General features: G+C 46.4%; 1 protein-coding gene across 2 annotated transcripts in view; it reads right to left on the bottom strand.

Annotated features, from left to right (window-relative positions):
• C16H10orf90 (chromosome 16 C10orf90 homolog) overlaps positions 1 to 24767 on the bottom strand; it is a 220956-nt gene that overhangs the window by 178967 nt on the left and 17222 nt on the right. For both annotated transcript variants that reach the window (XM_010599237.3, XM_023559818.2), the window contains exon 2: positions 17008 to 17080. In XM_010599237.3, the coding sequence (XP_010597539.2) occupies positions 17008 to 17080 (73 nt within the window). The remainder of the gene's footprint in view (positions 1 to 17007; positions 17081 to 24767) is intronic.

Here is a 24767-nt window from a genome sequence, read left to right as displayed (position 1 = left end):
CAGTTAAAAAAAACTCAGTTAACAGCTACTTATTGACTCCTGGATGCTGTGCTGGGCCCTGGGCTGCAGTGAGGAGCACAGCACATGTGGTCCCTAGGCCTCAGGTTACCAGGCCAGTGAACTGCCAGCACCGACTGAGCATTCATGTGTCAGGTCCTGATGAGATAAGCACTTACCATGTCCCAGCCCATTTAATCCCCATAGCGAACCTCAGGGTAAAAGACTATGTCCTCCATCTGTGGATGAGAAATTCAGTAACTCCATAAGTTATTTATTGAACGTCTTTGAATCTCAGTATTCTGAATACTCTTGTCCATGAAATGGGAATATCTGCACCCTCTGCATGGAGTTTCAACAAATGGATACAGTGCTGGAAGTGCTCACTCATCTATGCCAAGAAATGTGGATGATAGCTACCTGGGCAACCAACTGGAACAGACCCATATTTGTGCCCATTCCCAAGAAAGGTGATCCAACAGAATGCAGAAATTATTGAACAATATCATTAATATCACACACAAGTAAAATTTTGCTGAAGATCATTTAAAATCAGTAACAGCAGTACATAAACAGGGAACTGCCAGAATTTTAAGCCAGATTCAGAAGAGGAAGTGCAACAAGGAATATCATTGCTAATGTCAGATAAAAACTGGCTGAAAGCAGAGAATACCAGAAAGATGTTTACCTGTGTTTTATTGATTATGCAAAGGCATTTGACTGCATGGATCATAACAAATTATGGATAACACTACGAGGAATGGGAATTCCAGAACACTTAATTGTGCTCTTGAGGAAACTGTACATAGACCAAGAGGCAGTCCAAACAGAACAAGGGGATACTGAGTGGCTTAAAGTCAGGAAAAGTGTGGGTCAGGGTTGAATCCATTCACCATACATATTCAATCTGTATGCTGAGCAAATAATCCAAGAAGCTAGACTATATGAAGAAGAATGGGACATCAGGATTAGAGGAATACTCATTAACAACCTGCATTATTCAGATGACACAATCTTGCTTGCTGAAAACGAAGAGGACTTGAAGCACTTACTGATGAAGATCAAAGACCACCTCAACATAAAGAAACCAAAAATCCTCACAACTGGACCAATAAGCAACATCATGGTAAATAGAGAAAAGATTGAAGTTGTCAAGGATTTCATTTTACTTGGATCCACAATCAACACCCATGGAAGCAGCAGTTAAGAAACGAAACTACATAGTGCATTGGGTAAATCTGCTCCAAAAGACCTCTTTAAGTGTTAAAAAGCAAAGATGACACTTTAAGGGCTAAGGTGCACATGACCCAAGCCGCGATGTTTTCAATCGCCTCATATGCACGTGAAAGCTGGACAATGAATAAGGAAGACCAAAGAGGAACCTATGCCTTTGAATTATCATACTGGTGAAGAATATTGAATATACCATGGACTGCCAGAAGAACAAACAAATCTCTCTTGGAAGAAGTCTAGCCAGGATTCTTAGAAGCAAGGATGGCAAGACTTCATCTCACATACTTTGAACATGTTATCAAGAGGGATCAGTCCCTGGAGAAGTACATCATTCTTGGTAAAGTGGAGGGTCAGTGAAAAAGAGGAAGACCCTCAATGGGCTGGACTGATACAGTAGCTGCAACAATGGGCTCAGGCATAACAATGGTCATAAGGACGGGGCAGGACTGGGCAGTGTTTTCTTCTGTTGTACACAGAGTCACTAAGAGTTGGAACCAACCTGACATCACCTAAGAACAACAACAACGTGGAGTTTCTTATGGATTGAATTGTGCACCCCTCAAACACGCGCTGAATTCCTGGCCCTTGTACCTGTGGATGTAATCCTGTTTATAAACGGGGTACCTGTTTTGTTATGTTAATGAGGTCATAACAATATAGGGTAGGGTCTAAACCTAGTCACTTCCAAGTTGTAAAAAGACTGGTATGGACACAGAGATAGACACAGGGGGAAGACAGATGCCATGTTAGAATCATCTACTGTCCAAGGAAGGCCAAGAAACTGAGAAACGCCTGGGGCTGCTGAAGGAAGGAATAGACACAGCTGAGACTCATTTGGACTTTTAGTCTCCAGAACTGTGAGAAAATAAATATTTGTTCTTTAAAACCACCCACCTGTGGTATTTGTTTATAGGAGCATCAGGTAATTAAGGCAGGGTTGTTGTGAAAAATCAGGCAAACACTTGTCAATGCCTCACTCAGGGCCAGTTGCACAGTGGAACCTGACACAGGAAAATAATTGCTGTGTAGCAGGTGGATTGCGTCAAGAGCCCCGACTGGCCATCCCTACCTACGACCCAGATCTTTCACTGGACTTTGCAGCTGCTCCCATCAAGCAGTGGGTCTATTTCTCCAGCCCTGGATTCTGAGTTCCACTGTTTGACTTGCCCAGGTTTGGACACACACTTCTGCATATCTGTTTATGCTCCCGTCCCTCTGCCTTCATCTTCAGAGCATTCCAGGCGAATCTGCTTGAGTGGTGCCATCACCCCAGCTGTCACCTGCCAACCCCCAACAAATGTGCAGGCCCAGCTGAGAGCAGAAGAACTGCCTGTGTGAGTCGCCAACCTACAGCCTGAGAGCTGAAGAAATGCCAATTGTTTTATAAGCCACTGAGTGCTGGGAACAGCTGGTGTTTCGACATTATTGTGGCGATGGATACCTGAGTCCCATTGCAGCGCACTCATAGGAGGTACAGACAAAGTGGTATTTCTGTATCTTCGAGGAGCCAGATGTTCCTCCCACTCTACGCATATGATAAAACCTTGCCTGGGAGGTGGGGTAGCTGGGCTCTGCAGGCCTTTTCTCTACCACCATTCAGCCACCAAGCACCCGAAGACCACGAGGCAGGGGTTCTGATGGGCAAGGACTTGGGTGGAACAGGTGCAGGCCATTCCAGGGCCCTGCGAGTCCTCAGGGAAAGCACAGCAGTGTCTACCTGCAATGGGAGGTACACAGAGCAGGGAGTGGGGTCTCCAGACCCCTGCTGAAGGCACAGGCAGGGCGTAGGTCTAATGCCTCCTGTGGGGTGGCCTGGCCTGGCCAATGTGGCCAGGGAGGGGACACTTTTAGTTATTTCAGGGCTCATGCCAGGGAAGTGTGGGCCAGGAGACTCTGTGGTAAGCTGGAGAGCAGAGCAGTCATCTGCCTGGGACAAGGCTGCAGAGACAGAGAGGAAGGCATGGGCACCCACTGAGCACAGCTCCTGATGGAGGGCTCCTGGCTTCCTGATATGACAGCTCCGGAGTGGGCCCACAGGTCATCTGCCAGGCTGCCCTCCCCTCTGCACACCCCACCTCAACCCTCACCCTCTTTCCTCTGCCAGCCTCACCTTCTCCCTCCTCTCACCCTACAGCTCGAACAGAAAGCATCAGAAAAGACAGCAACAGCGAGTAAACACTTATAAGCATCTGTATGTTGTTTTCTTTTTTGCGGGTCCCAGGAGGGATTTAGGTTATGCAATGCTAATTACAAAACAACTATCAGTGATTAGGATTAGCATTTTATGTCTATCATAACTACTCATAAACAACAGTGAAAGTGGTTATTATTATTCCCAATGGACAAATTATGAAACTGAGTCTCACAGAGGTTGTCCAAGGTCACAGAAGGGACAAGGGAAGAGCTGGGATAGTCCAAAGCCTCCTGCTTTCACTCCAGAATGCGACTCCCAATCTTGTGTCCAAGGGCAGGGACTTGATCCTTTGATCCAAATTGTAGTCCGTGCTCAGGGCACCCCAGCTTAGAATCCTTGTGCCCCAGCCTCATCAGCTGGTCCAGGAACACGGCCTGGCCAACCTCCCCAGGCTGCCTGTCTTGATGTTTGATCACCCTCATGGATTGTCCGCTAAATCCCATAAAAAGAATTAATCAAACTTAAGCACACGCAAGGCATTACAGAAAGCCACATTCTGAGTTGAGTAGGCAGTTGGACTCCTGCCAGGGCTGGTATGAAGGATCTAAAAGAAACTATAAGCTGAGGGTCATTAAAGGCAAGCTATTTAATACCGGAAAAGGAAGAGAATTTTAAAAGCACAGTCCTATTACAGGCTAACACTTAACCCATCTCCCAGTTAAAACCCACATCACATTCCTACCTCTTCTCTGTTCATGGAGGGTACGGGTGGGGGTAAGGCACGGGAACCAGCGCTACCCCCTTACCCCCTTGAAGAGCCTCCAATAGCAACCTTGGCCCGAAGGCACCAAGTTAATCACATTCAAGACAGCCTTGAAATCAGGTGGGCCCAGGATTTAGGAGCGCCATTCAATGCAGATCAAAGAGGAGCAAGGGGATGTCTCCAGCTTAAAACGGACTGCCCACCATGAAAACCCACTCATGCTATGGGCTCCAGGTTAACTACGGGAAATCTCAACGTGCAAAGAGGAAACAGTCTTATTCAAATGATCTGTAATCTCCTTGCAGGCCCTGGGTAATGGCCTTCAAACTGCCCTCTGACCCACTACAGGAGTTCTGTGAGTGCCTGGGGTGTGCGGCACCTGGGCAGGAGTCTGAACTTGCCCCCCACCCCCACTTCAGCCAGAGCCCCTCTGCATTTATCTCCTTTACAGACTGGCTTCCTGTAGGAGTCCCTTTTAGGAAAGAGTTCCATTTAAAATGGCACAAACAGCTTTCAGAAAACCGCCCTCTGCTCTCTACTCACCCCAAATGGCCAAGGTAGTTTGTGGGAGATGGAAACTGCACCACCGAACCTCCCCTCAGCCCAGAGGTCAGGCAACTCTGCTAATACCAGCCTAAGGGGAGAATGTTCCGGAGGGTTCTGCAGTCATGCAGTCTCCTCACGTGCTCAAGGGAAGCATGTGACATGAAGCAAAGGCCCCTTCCAGAACAATGGCACCTTTGAATGGGAAGCCAGGCCTTACCTGTCTCCTGCTGGAACACAGAAACACAGGTTTGCTGGGACACATGACGGTGTCCTTGTGCCACCTTGGAATCTGGAAAGAGGTTGCTGGCCCTGACTGTCTTCTTCTGGCAATCGTGACCTCTTGCGCTCATTACACGCTCTCTCTCAGCCAGGCATGGACCTCCCTGCTTATTGAAGTTACCACTTAGAGCTGAGGGCAAGTTAGGAGCACATAACCACAGAGAGAGAGAGAGAGAGAGAGAAAGGTCCACTCCTGAAGAGCAAGGGAGAGAGAAGCAGGACAGGAGACAATTTGTTCAAAAGAAGAGTTTTCAGAAGAAAGATCTTATGACCAATATGCTGGTATTTCTACCAAGTGATGAAAAGTCAGAGGCACGTGGTGAGGGGCTGGATGGCCCTCGTCCCCTCTGGCTCAGTCACATTACAGCTGCCAGGTAAATATTCCTTTCACGCTGGGAAGCGGGACACTAACACAATCATTATATTAAATAACACGATAAACTTCAGAGAGACATTTAACTCTGTGCGCCGCTTTCAGTTTATGCTGCATTTTGTTTACACGCTTTTTCTTTTCAAAAATTGCCCCTTCGATGGCCAGCTGGGCAAAAACAACTTAAAAAAAAAAACAACACTTTAGCTCACAACCGGGTCTACTCTATCCACGCATTATTAACAATATTTCACCAAAACCCAGCAGCATGTAACACAGCAGGGCCCACCAGAGCTTGGGAACATGCCTTCTATTTGCTGCCTTTCCCAGTGATGTACGTCCCTTGGAAGGAGTGTGGACCTTCCAGAGATTATTTCTAAGTGTTATTTTTCTCTTGGGGGGGCTCTTGATCTACAACGAACAATTAATAAGGAAGTAGGAACAAATAAACCACTTTACTTGAAGCAGCCCAAATCACACCAGTACTGCAGTGTAACCCCAGCTCAGGCTCCTGCCCAGGCGGGGCTTCTTGGCCCTGGGACCAGGCAATGTCGGGGGAGAGGGATGATGGAGCCCGAGAAAGGATTTTGTGAGCAGCGAGGTTGGGAGGAAGGACTGGGTCATTTCAGAGTGGTGGGAGAGAAAGGAAGCAGAGAAGGGAAACAGACCAGTGTCTCCAAGCGTCACCTCAAAGTCATTTTGATGCCAATCACAGTGATGTCCTGGTTTCCTGTCCCCATGGGTCTCCAGGCCCCACGGGTGACATGGCTGCAGACCAACCTGCCCACTCATTCCTGCTACAGATGTCTAAAGAGGAGCTGTGCTTGACTGGGGCTGGCAAGCAAAATCAGACAGAGGCCCTGCTCTTGTGGAACTTACAGGCTGGATGGGGAGCAGACAGGCATCAAACACCTGCACAGGTATACAAAAATTGTGGTTGTAATGAGTGTAGCAGAGGAGAGAAAGGTGATCTCCCTGTGCCTATGAGGCAATCTGTAGGTGGGTCAGAGCTCCTCAGCTCAAGCAAGGGAAGAGGTTGTACAGGGACCCTGTGCAGGAGACACCTGGTGAGAGGGGCTGGAGCAGAGAGAGTTAGAGAGGGAGGCAGATGGTGCTCAGGCCCAGGACCTACAGGGCCTTTTAGACCACAGGAAGAAGTGTCTTGTTCCAAAGCAGGCATGGAAGTGTTTTAACAGGGTATAGCGTGGTCTGAACAGCTCATTCTGGCTATAGATGAAGACCAGGCTGAGGGAGGTAGAGTCAGGCCAACACTGAAGCAAACGAAGTAAGAGGTTGGGTCCCAGAGACGTCTAGGAGGTAAACCAGGAGGCCTTGGACGCAGGAGCATGGAAGAGGCAGAAAGACACTGTGTCAGACACCTGGCTTGGTCAACCAGTTGGATGGGGCACCTTTCCTGAGATGGGAAAGCATTCTGAGCTCAGAGAGGACCAGAGACGCTAGGCCAGGGTGTCAATCGTCCTCCCTGCCCACTTTGGGCCAGTTTGGAACTCAGGTTTCTGCCTGGCTCTGGGAAGTGAGCTCCTGACTCACACCCAGTCCTCATACCTGAGCTGGATCTGAGCCGGACCTCCTGTATCTGAGCTGGACCTCAGGGGCTCTGGGTGGAGCTCACTGCAAGCCCAGGTCCTGTGTGGGTCCCACACATAGGTCCTCCCCCATGTTGTCCTAGGTACCCAGGCGCTAAGATGTGTCTCCATCTGGGGACACCTTGTCCTTGTGCTACCCATCCCTGACACTGACCTCCTACCTGGGGCCCACACCTGGCTCTTACCACATCCCTGGAGCCAGGTCCAAGCTCTTCCTCTGTCTTCCCTGCCCCAGCAGGTGAATGACCCGAGACCCCAGCACCTCTCCGTCTGCCCAATCCTCCACATCTCCACCCTCTCCAAGCCGGACGCTTTGGGAGAACTTTCCATTGAATGGTCCTTGGAGGTGAGGGAATGGCACTCCCCTGACCAACAAATATTACAACTTTATTTCTTAAAGATGGAGTCAATTCTGAGACTCCAAGTGGTAGCTTTAACCAGGGAAGCTCCCACAGCTCTTGAGCTCCTGTCACAGACTGAATTATATCCCCCAAAACTGTGTGTCAACTTGGGTAGGCCATGATTCCCAATATTGTGTGACTGTACACCATTTTGTCATCTGATGTGATTTTCCTATGTGTTGGGAATCCTACCTCTATGATGTTAATGAGGTGAGACTAGCATCAGTTATGTTAAAGAGGCAAGACTAAATCTACAAGATTAAGTTGTGTCTGAAGTCAATCTCTTTTGAGATATAAAAGAGAAAAGTGAGCAGAGAGACATGGGGACCTCAAACCACCAAGAAAGTAGCGTTGGGAGCACAGCAAGTCCTTTGGACCCAGGGTCCCTGTGAGGAGAAGGTCCTAGACTAGCATAAGATTGATGACAAGGACCTTTTCCCAGAGCTGAAAGAGAGAGAAAACCTTCCTCTGGATCTGATGCCTTAAATTTGGACTTCCAGGCTTCTAGACTGTGAGAGAATAAATTTCTCTTTGTTAAAGCCCTCCACTTAGTATTTCTGTTATAGCAGCACTAGATAACTAAGACAGCTCCCATCTGGAGACTGATGTTGCAGGTCTGGGTGGGACTTGGAGATTACTCATATTTTAGTCTCCTTGAACAGTTCAGTTGAGAATAACCACAGAAGCAAAGCTGTTTTCTCTTCTCTGTGACTCACAAAACCTTTGCCTCTGAGCTGGATACCATGGTGTTGCTGCTCAGCCATCTTACATAGGCTTCTCCACAGTGTTTCCCTAAGGGCTGCTCCTTTCCAGCAACAACAAAACACAATGCTGGATGCCGTCTTTCAGGCCTGATCTCTTTGTTCAGAAAGACACCTATGTTTCTGGCTTGGCCGACCAGTTCAATGGTGTACCACTCCTGAGATAGAAAAACAATCTGAGCTCAGAGAGGACCAGAGGCTCCAGGCCAGGGTGTCATTAGTCTTCCCTGCCCACCAAGATTGTTGTTAGCTGCTGTTGAGTTAGTTCCAACTCATGGTGACCTTCCAGTCCTGTGCCATCTTCATGATCCTTGGTGTACTTGAGTCTATTGTTGTGACTCCTGTGTCAATCCATCTCACTGAGAGTTTCCCTCATTTTTGCTGACCCTCAGCTTTACCAAACGTGATGTCCTTTTCTAGTGATTGGTCTTTCCTGATGATACCAATGCCCAAAGATGTCTGGCCTGGTACCCATGGCAGGGTAGAACGGCTTATATGCTTTGGGGGGAACAAATTTAAATTATGGTAGGTATAATTTAGCGACATATATTGAATTAAAAAACCCATCACCACTGAATCTATTCCAACTCATAGTGACCTTATAGGACAGAGCAGAACTGCCCCATAGAGTTTTCAAGGAGCACCTCGTGGCTTCGAACTGCCGACCTTTTCATTAGCAGCTGAACACTTAACCACTGTGTCACCAGAGCTCCCTACATTGAATTATGTCCCCCCAAAAGATATGTTGCAGTCCACAGTCTATAACTGTGACTGTGACCTTGTTTGGAAGTGAGGTCTTTGAAGATGCTGCCAGTTAACATGCAGGTCATATGGAAGTAGGATAGGTCCTTCTCCCATCTGAATGCTGTCCTTATAAAACGGAAGAGACACAGAAAAGAGCACAGAGGACAATGGCCATGTGGTGACACAGTCATCCTGCAGCTACAAGCCAAGGAATGCCTGGGGCTGCCAGGAGCCAAGAGAGACGAGGAAGGATCTTCCCTAGAGGTGACAGAGAGAACATGCCTGCTTGCACCTTGAATGAAGGGCTTTTATGACCCCCCGCGGAAACACGTGAGATTATGAATAAATATCTGTTGTTTTAAGCCACTTGGTTTTGTTTTTTTTTTTTTCCCATATCCTTCGCCCATTTTTCTATTGGGTTGCTGGCCTGGCTCTCTCTCTCTTTTTTTTTTTTTTTCTTTGTGTTTTAAGTGAAAGAGTTTACAGCTCAAGTTAATTTCTCATTCAAAAATTTATACACATTTTTTTTTTGTGACATTGGTTGTAACCCCCACAATGTGACAGCATGCTCCCCCTTTCCACCCCTGTGCCCATTTGTCCAGTTCCTGTCATTTTCTGCCTTCTTGCCCTGCCTTTGGACAGGAGCTGCCCATTTCATCTCGTATATTTGACTAAACCTAGAAGCACATTCCTCACGCGTATTAATTTTTTGTTTTATAGGCCCATCCAATCTTTGTCTGAAAAGTGGGCTTCGAGAATGGTTTCAGTTCTCGAAGTTAGTGGAGCGTCCAGGGGCCATAGTTGTGGGGATTTCCCAGACTCTGTCAGACCATTAAGTCTGGTTTTTTTACATGAATTTGAATTCCGTTCTGCATTTTTCTCCGGTTCTGTCCAGGACTCTCTGTTGAGCTCCTTTGTCAGGGTGGTCATTGATAGTAGCTGGGCACCATCTCATTCTTCACTGTCTGCTATTTTGTTACAGCAGCCCTCTCTCGGATACTAAGGCAGAGGTCTCCTCATCCCACATGTCTAACAGTGGACACGGTGGCCCTCTTGGCTGTCTACTTCATGTCTGCCCAGCTTCTGATCCCCTCAGTGCCATCTCCTCAGATTCCTTTAGCTAAGTCCCTCAGGACACAAGAGGCACTAACTGGGCTTTCATGCCTCTGAGAGGAAGCAGCTAAATCTGGATGGACATATTTTCCTGACACAAAGCTACACAGACGTGGAAATCTGCAGCTGAGTTCTTAATTTAGTACATTATTTTACCAACTATTTTTAAAATTAGATTGCGTACCAGGTGATGGGCAAAGATAAAGTTAGAGCCAGAAACTCATATGGGAAGAAGAAAAAAAAGCTGCTTAGTGCACTATTTATGAGCGATTGCAGCAAACTTGAGGGACAAGGCCCAGGCAGCTACTAAGCAGAATGCAGGAGGGGATGTGGGGTTAGTGGTTATTTATAAAGAGCAAACAGGGACTGTCACATAGCCCCTGTAACAAAGAGGGTTTAGTCTATTTTTTTCCCAATAATATTCTACACAAGTAGGCACAACAGACCCAAACATTGTCTTGCTATGTCTTCTGCAGAAAGCAGGATACCTAGATACTTTTTTATTCTCAGTGAGTCACAAAAGTCACTCTGCCTTTCCCAGCTCCCTTTTGCAGAGTGGGGTAGATGCTGGACAAAGCAAGTCTCCAAGCTGATGGAATCCCCAAGCAGACCTCTCACAGCCAATTGGGTGGAAGTCTCGTCCCTCTCAACAAGGAAGGCAGGAAACAAGAGGGGTCTGTTACGCAAAGTGCTAGAAAGCCTCTTTGAAAAATCCACAGGCAGGTTATTCCTTGTCAGGCTCTCTCATCTGTGGTCACATCATCCAATTCCCAGGCTGCTCTGCAGGTTTGGCTGGGAGTATATGAGTGTCCCGGAGCTGCTACAACAAAATACCACAAACTGGGAGGCTTGTATGAACAGAAGTGTGTTGCATCACAGACCTGGAGGCAGTAGTCCAAATTCAGGGTGTCAGCAGAGCCACGTTCTCCCCGTCAGCTCTAGAAAAAGATCTTTCTTTTCTCTCCAGGCTTCTGGTAGCCCCAAGCATTCCCTGGCTCATAGCCATAGTGTAACACTGTCTTCACATGGCCGTCATCCTTGTCTCTCGTCTCTCTCGTAAGGACACCATTCAGACGAGGTTAGGACCCTCCCTGATTCTGTATGACTTGTGTGATATTATCATGTTAACTGATAACATCTTCAAAGGCCCTATTTCCAAACAAGGTTACGTTAATAGGTACCAGGGGTTAAGACTTCAACATATCTTTCTGGCAGACACCATACACTCCATAATGGGGAGTGATATCCCCCAATGCAGAAATGTCTCCAAGTAGCTCATTCATACAAATAATGCTATTTAATCTATTAAGTACTGTGTTCCAGTCCCTGAACTTGGGACTATAGAGATGAGTAAGATAGGTCTCTGCCCCTAGAGGTTCCCACCTTGAAGGAAAGAAAGACAAGTTGACAAGGTAAATATGCACACCTGAAAGGACTATGATTCAGCAACGAACAAACTGCCATTGGAAGATGGAAACTGAAGGTGTAGAATGTGGAATCCAGAAAAGCTTCCTACAAAAGGAAGGATTTTAACAGCAGAAATATGGAGAAGAGGGTTTTAGGCAGAAAAGCCTCTATGGAAGGCAGAGAGAAGGCAAGTGAGAGTGTAGGAACTGGCAAGGCAATGTAACTGGAGAAAAATCTAGAAGGATGAACTAGGGTGAGAGGGGAAGGGCACTGAATGCTGTGCCAGGGAGTTTATACTTTGCACTCTAGGAACTGGTGGGATTTTTGATCAGAGATGTTTTATTGATTAAAGACACTCATGTATTGTTCAACAGATGAGTTCTCCCCATGGGCAGGGAAGAACTTAGGAGAATGAGGAAGATGGAGTTTGGCATAATCAAAACGGCTTCTGTAAGAAAAAGAATCCACACATTTCAACTCCAACAATTAGAGCTTTAATAAAAACCAGTACTTGCAGGGAAAGCGATTGGATAAATATGGTGAGCCTTCTACACCTTGTTCATAGAGAAATGCAATTATATACATCTTCTTCCAGAAGAGAAAAGAAGTTCAGCTGTGCCTCACCTCAAGCTTCGGGTGGCTTTTAAGGGGCAAAAGAACAATGCTGCCTAGAACCACGACTGGGGGCCTATGTTACACTGGAGCAACTAGCTCTTCCACTCAGTACTACTGAGATAGAAAACTATCAGATGAAGGCAGCATACCACTGCTCTCAGGAAAGTTGGGATAAAGTAACAACTATTGGTTAAACTATCAGCTGCTAACCAGAAGGTTGGTGGTTCGAACACACCTAGCGGTTCTGCAGGAGAAAGGCCTGGTGATCTGCTCCCATAAAGATTACAGCCAAGGAAACCCTACGGGGCAGTTCTACATATGGGGTCTCTATGAGTCGGGATTGACTTGATGGCACACAACAACAACAACAACAACAAATCCTCAAGTTTCAAGTGAAATATAATGACTTCACCCCACTCATCCATCAAAGATTCACCCTTTATAAACTGCCAGTCTTAAAGGTCAGTCATAATTGATCAGGAGAAAGTTTCATGTCGCCCCACCTTCATTTTCTAAGCCAAGTGAATTAATGATTAAAAATTCCAAGTGACTTTCATCAACTCCCCTAAAGGATTTCCCCAGAAATGGCTTAACTAAGCAACCTGACTCCTCCAATCATTGCTAAATCCTTCAATCAAGCAGGCTCACCTACAGAGAGGTAGTAGCATAAAAAAAAGTGCTGGGGAAATGATAAACGGAATCTTTTTATAGCACAGCAGAATGGAAGTTTGAAAGGGACTTTCTATCTTCTGATTTTGAAAACAGATGTGAGTTTGGGCAGAAATACCCATCCTTCCTGCATTTTCCCCTCAGTGTTCAGGTCCAATTAATCACAGTAAACTGAAATTCTGGACAGATTCCCAAAGTCTTGCTAAGAGGGCAATTTAACAATTAGAAACCAGCTCCTCACCCTTCCCAGTCCTGGAATTTCCAGTGAATAGTTGCACTGGGCAAATGAAGGAAGCAAAAATGAAAATTTAAAGGCAACATTCTCTTTGGGCTTCCTGCGTGGGCACTCTGAACCCAGTGGCACCAAATGGCCCACAGCTCCGGCTTCCACAACAGCCACCACCCACATCACTGGACTTAGGCAGCTTTGTAGAGATGGGGGGTTCGAAACCACCACTGTCTTAAAGCAACTGAGACCGAGGACGTGCAAAGGCATTTCCAAAGACAAAAAACTAATTGGTGGCAAACTTGGCACTGGCACAACGTGCCTCGGTTAAAAAGTCAAAACCCTGCAACAAGGTCTGTGGTTCCCAGGACAACGTTCCTCTTTCCAACCCCTGCATGTGTCTGTTTGCTCTTTTGGATTTGTAGCCCCACCCTCTTCCCATCTAGAACATTCCCTCCCGCACTCATCTCAGCTGTTCTCCTGGTTTCTTGTACCACCCACATGTAAATGATGATCATATCAAAATGTATAAACCTGGCCTGTCTCCTGATCTCGGGACCAAACTAGCAACTGTTTCCAGGCGATCCCAGGCAGATGTCACCTGGGCCTCTCCAACTCAGGGTGTCCATACCCTATCCAATCAGGGTCTGCCCACCAGAGCCACCCCTTGCTCCCATAAATCTCCCAGACCCTAAATGTCCTGGCCCATTAGTGGTAGCACTATTTGCCCAGAAACATCTTTAACTTGTCCCTTATCCCAACAGCCTGTAGAGGATTCTGTCAATTCCTAGTGTCCCGAGGGTTAGGCCCTAGCCTAAACCCACATCATCTTTTGCCTGGAATATCACAGCAGAGTTGTCTTCCTAGAACATGGATAGGATCACAATTCTAGCAACTTAAAAAGATTTAATGCTTCCTCTTTGCCTGCTCAATAAATACAGATCAAAAGTAAAAAACAAGGAGGCTTATTTATTTTGGTTCCACATAATTTAAAAGCTTTTGAACAACCCCATCTAAATTAACATGTCATGAGTTACCTTATAATTTGGGGAGCCTCCTATCCTCAGAGCTTACAGAGTAGTAGGCCTGCTCTGAGAAGGCTTCCCCACTCCTGCAGGGGAACCATGAGGAGGATTCAGACATCAGACATCAGAAAGAAGCTGGACTAAACCACTCCTGTGGCATTCCGTGGTGTTCTACGTAGACAAGAAGCCATTGGGAGCATCTGCCCAGCCCATGGGCTCCTGTCCCTCAGAGAACTACCCACAAGGCTGGTCCTCAGAAGCCATCTGACCTTGCCTCCTGACCAGAAATGATGCCATCAAGGGTGGACCCTGACCAGTTAGGCCACTCAGAAAAGGATGAAGCTTGAATACATTATGCTGAGTGAAATAAGTCAATCCCCAAAAGACAAATATTGTATGATCTCACTAATAGGAAACAGTTAGAATAGGCAAAGGTATAGAGATCAGAGTTTATCAGAGGTTACGGGCCAGGAGGGAAGGGGAAGTAGGGGAAACTTTGATCACTGAGTCTCTGTTTACGGGGTTGGCTGGAAAATATGGCAAAGGATGTTGATGATGGTTGCACAACATGATTGATGTAACTGGTTTGATTGAATTGTACAAGTGAAAAACGCTGAATTGGCAAACGCTGTACTACCTATATTTTTACAACAATTAAAAAAAATTTTTTAAAGGCTGAGAGATGGGAAGAAAGTTTAGCACCTAGTCCTGTTATCAGGCCCTAGGTGGTCCACATACTCTTACTGCCATGCTCCCCCCCCGCCTCCCAGAGTCCTCTTGGTTCCTGTGCTTTCCACAACCTGGGGCTCTTTCTTCCATGAAGCTCACTGGTTTCCCGTCAATGGTTTCCTTTTTGTGTATGATAGTGGGTTTCTGGTCCTTGCAATCCAAAGACTTTGACACAAAAGTCTGCTCCCTCCCTTTCCCCATACTACTGAGAGGGTTGAGGAAGACCTCAGCCTTGTGCCAGGCCCTTCTCATGAGCATGGGGACAGGGGAGACAAGCTCGTGAACCAGGCTTGACCTCAGAGGGCCCAGAGGGCCCAGATGGCTGCTCAGACACAGACCTGTGTTTTGTAAAAAAATGAAAACAACTTTCCAGGAAGGTGCAGACAGCATGAAAGGGCCCCTCAGAGAGGACACCTGCCAGGGAAGCATGGTCTCAACGTGTATAATGACTCCTTGTCTTCTGCCAGAAGGCCCAAGGTTTACAACTGTCCTGAGTGTTCTTCTGTAATTAGCTCTTTGAACATAGAGATAGGTTTCAAAAGGAAAAAGAAACCCAGGAGATGTCGCCTCCTCACCCAGGGTGGCTTCAGCACATTTCCTCCAGTTTGCGTCATTACCTCTGGCCTCCAGGCCAGCCTGCTGCTTGGTTGCTAAATCATTAAACTGCTAAGTGTCTCTCGAGGGAGCCTCCACTGGGCAGGTGGCTGATTAGGCCCATTTCTCCATAACCCAGTCCTGAGAAAACTGGGCTTCAAACCGGTTTGTTCCGGTTCGAACCCCTGCTGAGAAACTACATTTCTAACAAGTTCCATTCTGAGAATTTGCATTTCCACTCCAGATGTGAAAACCCTGGTGGTGTAGTGGTTAAGAGCTATGGCTGCTAACCAAAATCTTGGCAGTTGGAATCTACCAGGTGCTCCTTGGAAACTCTATGAGGCAGTTCTACTCTGTCCTATAGGGTCATTATGAGTCAGAATCGACTCAATGGCAGTGGGTTTGGGTTTTTTAATCTACAATTTAAACAGACTCTTTATACAGATTCTTATGTATAACTTCTTGGGAACTTGTTGGGAATGCAGATTCTCAGCAGGGGTTTGAACTGGAAGAACCAATTGGAAGCCCTGTGGAAAAAGGGCACTGACATGTCCGTATGTAGGTCACCTGGCTGGGAGAGTTCTCATGACATCCACCTCGGAGTGTTCTGGAGAACACTTAGTATACTACTCAACGTCTCCAAAGGCTCTGTGTGATGCCAGCGGCCTAATACATCCCCTGAGCCTGCCTTTGCCGTTCACGCTGCCAGAAGCTTCTGTCAGTGGGTTCACGCTGTTACCATAGGCAATGTCTGGGCTAGGTTTTCAAAGGGCCCAAACTAAACACTTGCCACTATTAAAGAACAAACTGTAAGCCATCTTCGAGGCTTCCAGAAAGCAGTAAATATGAAAGTTTCTCGTATTTTTGTCTTGGGTTAACTATGTCAGTTATGGAAATGCCTTCAGGTCCCTGACAGCTTTGATACAGGCAGGTGATATGGGGTAATGAGAAGGGGTGTGTGTGTATGTGTGTGATCCCAAATCTGAAAAGTAACTCTTCTGACAGGTTATAATCTTAGTAAAGCCAATATACAGACACACATACACACACACATCACATCACATATATCACACACACATATGTATATGAAAATGAAAATTAAAAAATAAAATTTTTGCTACATAAAACATTCTTATAGAATTTATTTTTGCTAGAGTCTTGGAGCTGAAGTATTCTGTTAATCCAGTGGTTTTATTACAGTACCCTAAGAAAACAAAAAAAAAACCCTAAGAAAGTCTGACCTAAATCCATGGGCTTTCTCCACTGAAGGGGGAAAGCTTGTTTTCACACCATGTATGTCAACAAACTTAATAAAAGTTATGAATCCCTAACAGTTGCACCTGGTGTTCATACAGCTCAGTAGCTGTGAACCGAAGCTTCCTAAAGGTGACTTAGGAATGCAGAGACCCCATGCCTCTATTTCAGTCGCATCCATCCTATCCTGAGAGCACCCCGCGTTCATCCCATTGCTCATTCCCGGCCAGCCGGCACCATGGCTGGCCCCAAAGCCGTGCTCGCTGAGCAATCTGCGGCATCTCGGGCTCCAAACGTGATACCTGGAGCAACCGATATTTCTTTTGCTTTGTTTGCTTTTTGGGGGACCGCCAAGCTAGGAGCCTGTATGTTTAGAAGTTCAAATCAGCTTCCAATCTGGTCGGGGCCGCTGAGCTATCATCTCATGTTTGGGGGGAGCTCGATTTCAAAGTACATTTCATTATTAATAAAAAGAAAGGCGAGAGAGACAGTAAATAAAGGCTGGAAAGGGAGCAGTGCCAGGCCAGAGCAGTTCTTTACCTGTGTTTGAAAGCCTTTCATTTCTTTCCCAGGCAGGGTGACCTCTGGGGGCCGCAAAGAGCCGACTGTGGATCTGTAAGATAAACAGAAACCTTACGCAGTCTTACATTGTTATTTGCCAGATATATAATCTTAAATAATGTACAATGTGATTAAAAAAAAAAAATCAGGAAACGTCCCTAGAATCTTTCTAGTCTCCCAAGAGCTACAGATTGTAATGAATTCTCATTTCCATTTTCTCCTGTGTTAACTCTGCAGATGAGTAAGAGGTAGGTTTTTGATGATTTCCAAACATACTAGGAGGAAGGGAGGGAAGGAGGAAAACTGTCATCAGCTAACATTATTCTGCCATGGATTTTGCTAGTAGTCCAAAGAACCACATCTATTATTTCTTTCCTATCCCACCACAGTGCTGAAAGTGGACATTCAGTAAGTATTGATAAATTGATTAACCATGAGCAAGCAAATTCCAGGAATTAGCCTTCAAGGCCCAATGAAAATAAGACGAATACATACAGAAATACCCTGCTGTCTACAGTTGTGATTACTACGCTGATTTCCCCCACCAAAAGGTAAAGAATTGGTTTATAAGTTTGCCGGCAAGCAGTCCACCGAGGTGAGACTTCCAGACCTGAGCAAGAATTTGTAATGACACTGCATCTCAGTCCTAGCTAGGTCAGCCCCATCCCCATCGACCCCTCTGAGAATGCCACAACCTTACCCCAAGCTGAAAAATCACTCTTCTGACTGTCCAGTTATAACCTCAGCATGATTTGAACGGAGACTACATGGAGCTCAAGCTCTGCCTTTAATCTTGAACCTTAGTTAATTTCTCAGTGCAGCAACGTTGGAGATAGGACTGGGTTGAGTTTAAAGATTTTGGGTGTTCGGTTCCCATTCTAGCCCCTTCTCAGCACTAGCACCTGGGCACCAGGTGGGGGAACAGAGGGAAAGCTGGAGCCAAACCAAAGCAGAAGCAGGGCCTCCCCAAGGCCAGAGAAGCAATGGGGTGGGGCTGGGAGGGGCTGGGACTGGGGTATGGTCCCGAGAATTAAAAAGTGACACTCAGATTTCTGCCACCCGCCCCCCACCCCAGGCTTCCCTACTCTGGACTGAGCCCAGCCACTGCATATTAGTAATATGATTCATAGTAATAATAAGCACTAATGATTATTGAGACTTTGAATGTGCTGGCGGTTGTGCTAAACGTCGTGCATACATCATCTCGCTGAACTCTTACACTGCTGAGATGGTGATGTTCTGAGCCCCGCTGCAGCAGGTGCGAAAGCCACAGTCACCTGGCCATCACACGACTGAGCCGGGATTCAATGCAGGCCAGCCAGATCCTGAGAGCCGGAGCCTTTAGCCAGCGTGCTTCAAATAGTATTAGTAGTAGTACATATTATTATTTGGCCATTTGACTATGTCTGGCTACATTTAGGCTATAAAATGTCCTTTTCTCAAACTCAGCATAAACATGTCATGGGCAATACTGGATAATATGTGAAAAAAGACTCAGGAAGGAAGTACAAGTGCAGCAACATTGGAGATAGGGCTGGAAAACAGGCCCAAATTCAGCCGAAGGCAACAAGTTCTCTCTCTGCTGTCCCAAACAGCCTAGTCAGGGGGTCTGGAAGCTGTCCAGGAGAGAAAGGGGTGCAGCCAGAATCTGGCAGCGTGGAGGTTTTAAGCTTCCTATGTCCTGAGTTGTTTGTGTGACGTTTTTAAGAGAGATTTTTATGTGCGTTTTTTAAATGTAACTCTATCAAGTCTGCCAAGTTATTGAACCCGAGGCCTGACACCCGGAAGCTCCTGACGTACCATCAGCCTCACCATGAGGCCACAAACTCTGTGGGGCACAGGTTTGCTTGAGGCAAACTGACTGGTCCCCCTCCCATCCTGGCCCTCTGCCAAGCCCTCTACCCTCACCAGCCCGGAACCCTCTTCCACAGGCTCTGGGCATTGCTGGTCCAAGAATTCCCAGTAATGGGGTGATTCAGGAACCCCTTTCATCAGCTACCCCAGGTCTCAATCCAACAGTGATGGTCCTGGAAAAAGCTGGTCTTGGCTCTACTTCCTGCTGACTGCTGTATGTAATTCCTTCCTGCAGAAGAGCCACACTTCTCATTACTCAGAGGTCAAGGTTTCCAGAGGGCCTGTGTGCTCTGCCTCTGCTAATCTCTGTGGCATTGCTGGGCACTTTTCTCTCACCACATCTTCAGTCCGAGCTTCCTCCATTCCCTTGTGTGCACCTACTCCCTCCCACCACAGGATCGTTACATGTGCTGTCCATTTGCAGAACACTTGGTTTCCATGGTCCTCCTTGCACCCCGGCTCACATGACCTGCTCACGTGAGTGTTTTTCCTGACACCACCCTCAAAACTAGGTCAGGTTTCTAAGGTACAAGCTCCAACAGAAGCCTTCCTTTGCCTTCAGATCACGTGCCTGGGTGTGTAATATAGTCAGTTAGGGTGGATCTGCAATGTAAAGGAGCCCTGATGTCACAGTGGTTAAGTGCTCAGCTGCTAACCAAATGGTCGGAGGTTCAAATTCTCCAGCTGCTCCACGGGAGAAAGATGTGGCAGTCAGCTTCTGTAAAGATTACAGCCTTGGAAACCCTGTGGGGGCAGTTCTACTCTGCCCTATAGGGTTATTATGAGTTAGAATTGACTCAACAGCAGTGGGTCTGCTTTGGATCTACAATTGATGTCTGCTTCCTCCTTAGGCTCTAAGGAGAATGACTTCATTTTTAACTTGTTTGCCAATGGATTCCCAGCTCCTAGTACAGGGCCTGGCACATAGTAAGATCTCAATGTTATTTTGTTGAAAAAAGGAATGGAGGAATGAATGAATGAAGAAATGAGAAGAAAGCCCCCTATCCAGGGGGAACCATGCACTATGTCTTTGGAGCCCACTCTCCGTGGAGATCTTGCACCACAAAGGACCGTTGCTGTGTCCTCAGCCTTCAGGCTTGCCTTCCTCAAAAATTTCTAACCATGTCCAAATCCTTCTTAACTTTAATGGAAAAATGGCACCTCCCTCCCACACACACCGCTTATCATCCTGCCCCCTCTAGCAGCAAACCTTGAAGGAGATGTCCTCATTCTCTCTATCCCCACTTCCTCATACCCCACCTAATACTCAGTGCATCACCTTCTCTCTGCCCCCACCTCGTCATACCCCACCTAATACTCAGTGTTTCACACCCTGGACTTACCCACTATGATGCCAATGAAGTTCTTACTATGTTCAGCATTGGCCACTTAACTGCCATTTCCAATGGATATTCTCTGTCAGCAACTCCTATTGGTTACTTTCCTATCCACTTCATTCCATTTTCACGTCCCTCTCCCCACCGCCTTAATTGATCCCCTCATACCTCTTGCCAAGACCACAACAGCTGCCTAACTCTTCTTCCAGAAGCTTCCTCCATCCACCTCATTACCAGAGACATTTCCATAAAGCAAATCTGGTTATGTTCCTCCCTAGTTTAAAATCTTTGGATTATTAACTGATTCAAAATAAAGTATAAGTCATAGGCATGAAGATTTTTTTTGCAGTGTAGACCATAATGGCAACACATCAGAATTATCTTCAATATCCAACAGCAGAGATTGGCTTTGTAGGTAGAGCACATGTGTACAGTGACAGCTTACACATCCATTAACATGGCAACAACGTACACAGTCTTTGCTACATTCTCCTCACCCACACGCTCTAATGACATATCATAGAAAGACTTGAATGCTGTGCTAATTTGGGTATTGTTCCCTAGGCCACAGGGAAGCAATGACGACAAGGGTATTTAGCACCTTATATTCAGTTACGTGTTAAAGCTTATTACTGTCTACACATCAGGTTTGAGCCTTGCCTTTGGAGTATTCTCTCATGAGCTCAAACTGGTTATTGCCTTTGTAAGACCTAATGTTTTATGACTATGTTCTTACCAAGTCTAACACATGACATGTACGTGTTGGCTGTTTGCCACTTACTCCCACTAGAACACAGCTGCACGCAAGTGAATTAGGTTTTTTGTCCATTGCTACAATTCCAGCTCCTAGGACAGTCTTGGGTCCATATCATGCCTTCAAAAATATATGCCGAATAAATGAAATAACTGTGAAACCAAGTGCAAAAACGTTCAAGATGTACTGCTAATGCAGCAGGCACTGGACACCCACTACAATGACCACTAAGTAAAAAAGAATAAAAAATTTTTACATAAACAATAAAAAAGAGTCACATACAAAAATGAATATAATTCATTCGTTTTCTGAGACTCTGAGTAATTTTTACTTTTCTGCTGGTGGGGACCACCAACCTGATCTTCAAGACACAAAAGTCTCTTCTGTGAGCCTTCTCAGGATGCTGGAGGGCACGCTAGGTCTGCCTGCTCAGGTTCCTCCTGTGGAACCTGGGCCTCCTCACCCAACCAGGTCTGTCTGTCTCCCCACTAGACTGCGAGCTCCCTTGGGGCATCTTTGGTGTCTAGAACAGAGAAGAGCACTGACAGGACCTGCAGACAATATTCGTAGAAGGGGGTGGTGGGGGAAAAAAGGGGAGGGAGGATAGAAGGAAGGAAGGAAAGAAGCAGGTGGGAAAATAAGGGAGGGAGGGAAGGGGAGAGGGAGATGGGAGAATAAGGAGGAAAGGAGCAGGGAACAACGGGAGTAAGGGGAGAGAGAGGGTGGGGGCAAGGTCCTTGGTCAAGCATCAGGCGTTAAGAGGCTGACACCTCTGGCCTGCACTGTCCTGGATTTGTGCAGGCATCTTTCTACATGTAGAAATGCTCTCCCCAGTAAATGGAAGATGTCGCTGCAGTTCTTACTATTAACTACTCACAGGGAGAGCTTGGCCAGCCCTGAGCTATGTCGTGAGTGATCATTAAATGATTTCTAACTCAGTCCTTTTAAGACTGTGTCCTCCATAAGTCACTGAAGCCGTTAGAGTGTTATTTAGTGAATGGAAACAGTAATTTACAAAGCCACACAATGGGGAAAAGATTTAAGACCTCCTTTTTTTTCCAACTCTGTTCCCAATGGATCTTGAGCCTGGCTGAAGCAGGGGGTACCCAAACAGCTACTACTGGGGGTTCTACACATGCCAGGCAATTACCTCATTTGTTCCTCCCAACAGCTCTGTGAGGGAGGTATGATTACTCTTATTACCATTTCACAGACGTGGAAATCAAGGCACCCAAACCAAACCAAACGCAGTGCCATCGAGTCGATTCTGACTCATAGCGACCCTATAGGACAGAGTAGAATGGCCCCATAGAGTTTCCAAGGAGCGCCTGGCGGATTTGAACTGCCGACCTCTTGGTTAGCAGCTGTAGCACTTAACCACTATGCCACCAGGGTTTCCCAAATCAAGGCACAGAGAGGTTAAATAACCAGTGAGAAGATAAAGGAGCCTGGATTGGCACCCAGGAATTAGAGTCATTCCTTGGGAATAGAAGACTGTGGTTAGAATCACGTACATTCAAGGGATCTTACTGTCTCACAATTTTATGGGACGTTCCAGTTTGCAAAGCCCTTTTATACATATTACCTCAGTTTGATTCCCCCACGTCCCTGAAAGGTGGCCAGAACACACAAGGGTTTTTTAGATAAAGAAACCAAGGCCTAGAAAGGGTAAGGGACAAGAACAAGAAACAAGAAAATGTAGCTCTGGCACACACACTAACTGTCCTGACCTTGGTCCAATGTTCCTTCACCCCACCATGCCACCTGCTGCCTCAGAGTCCAACTCCACCAGGACCGCCACTAACAGAAACTCCAGGGTCAGGCCTGACCCCTCCTGGGACATCAATAACGTTGTCAGTCCAATTGATCTCTGAATTCCAGCAGAAGCTGGAGGCTGTGTTCTGGTAAGTTTTGACTGAACTGTGTAGGCACAATCATTCTAGAACCTTCCATTTATATAAGACTAAATGCTTTACAAAACAACTTTCATAATCTCTCACTTGATCTTCCCAAGTCTTGCCATAATGGACTCTAATGAGCAAATAGAGAAAGAGAGCGCGATTACTGCTTTTGTTGTTTTCTGGCTCTACCCTCAAAATACCTGAATATTCACTATAAATCCACGGTCCCTCATTTGCAATTCTAAAATCCACAAAGCTCCGAAAACTGAATGTTTTCTCCTTGAGTTTGTAGCAAACTAATCTGACAGCAAAACCTTACCTGACCTAACCTGAGGCTATTTGTAATATTAATTTATTTCATTCCGTGTGAATATTCACAGTTTTATTGCAAAAACATCAGTGTACTTAATTACAGGGCGCTACCAGACCCTGCTCGGAATGTGACACAGTATCCTGTTTCTAAAACTCAGAAACCTATGGTTGATTGACATGTGGCCCAGGGGTTTCGGGTGGGGGCTGTGATCAGTACCAAAAATGCCTTTAATGAACACTTGGTGCGTACAAGCCGCTGGGTTAAGGGTTTTCTATAGACTTCCTCATCTTGTCCTTATATCAACCCTCATAAAACACGGGTTCTCACCTATCTGTATTTTATAGATAGGGACACAGGGGTATAGAAAGATCTAATAATTTGCTCTAGGTACAAAGCTACTATGTACCAAGGGCTGGGATTCCACCCAGCCTGATTCTAATGCCTCCCCGCCCCTTCTGTGTTTGGAACCCCTGCACCCCAGTGCTCAGGCCTTCCTTCCTCCCACCAGAATATGGCATTCTCAGCACTCCCCATATTAGCATGTGTATGCACATGTGTGCATGTTGTGTGTGTGTGGTGTGTGTGGTGTGCGTGTATGGTGTGCAGTGTGGTATGTGTAGTGCGATGTGCATGGTGTGTGTGTTATATTGTGGTGTGGTGTGTACAGCATCTTGTGCGTGTGTCTTGTGTGTTATGTGTAGTGTTTGTGTTTGGTGTGTGTGGGTGTGTATGGTGTGTGTGTTGTGGTATGGTGTAATATGTATAGTGTGTTGTGTACCATATGTAGTGTGGTGTCTGTGTAACGTGGTGTGCATAGTGTGCTGTGCATGTGTGTTGTGTGGTGTGTGTCTGGCGTGGTGTGCTTTGATGTGACATGTATAGTGCGCTGTGTGTATGTTACGTGTCATGTGTAGTGTGCGTGTGGTGGCTACAGATGTGTGTTGTCTGCTGTATGCATGTGTAGAGGGGTAGGGAGGAGGTAGTGTTGGCCCTGGAGCTACGTAACACTGAGCAAGAAGAACAGGGAGTGAAACTCATGCACCTGAGGAAAGAAGACAGGGAGAAAATGGTTGGAAATTTCCAGGCCTGCACAAAACCTTGCATCCATTTTTTCTTGTCTGGACACCTGCATAGTTCCATGGTTCTCAGAGACAATGTAGGAGAGACATTATGGATTAAATTGGGTCCCCAAAAAACGTATGTCATCTTGGGTAGGCCGTGATTCCCAGTATTGTGTGACTGTCCATCACTTTGTGATCTGATGTGATTTTCCCATGTGTTGTAAATCTTATCTCTATGACGTTAATGAGGCAGGATTAGAGGCAGTTATGTTAATGAGGCAAGACTCAATCTACAAGATCAGGTCGCATCTTGAGTCAACTCTTTTGAAATAGAAGAGAGCAGGGAGACACCAAGAATGAAGAACCAGGAAGGGAACATGTCCTTTGGACTCAGGGCCCCTGCTCTGAGAAGCTCCTAGACCAGGGGAAGATTGATGACAAGGACCCTCCCCCATAGCCGACAGAGAGAAAAATCCTTCCCCTGGAACTGGAGCCTTGAATTCAGACTTCTAGCCTCCT

This window comes from Loxodonta africana, chromosome 16 (genome assembly GCF_030014295.1).
Source record: "Loxodonta africana isolate mLoxAfr1 chromosome 16, mLoxAfr1.hap2, whole genome shotgun sequence".
Taxonomy (NCBI): Eukaryota; Metazoa; Chordata; class Mammalia; order Proboscidea; family Elephantidae; genus Loxodonta; species Loxodonta africana.
The sequence above is the reverse complement of the archived record's forward strand: the minus strand, read 5'-3'. Positions and strand labels throughout refer to the sequence as shown.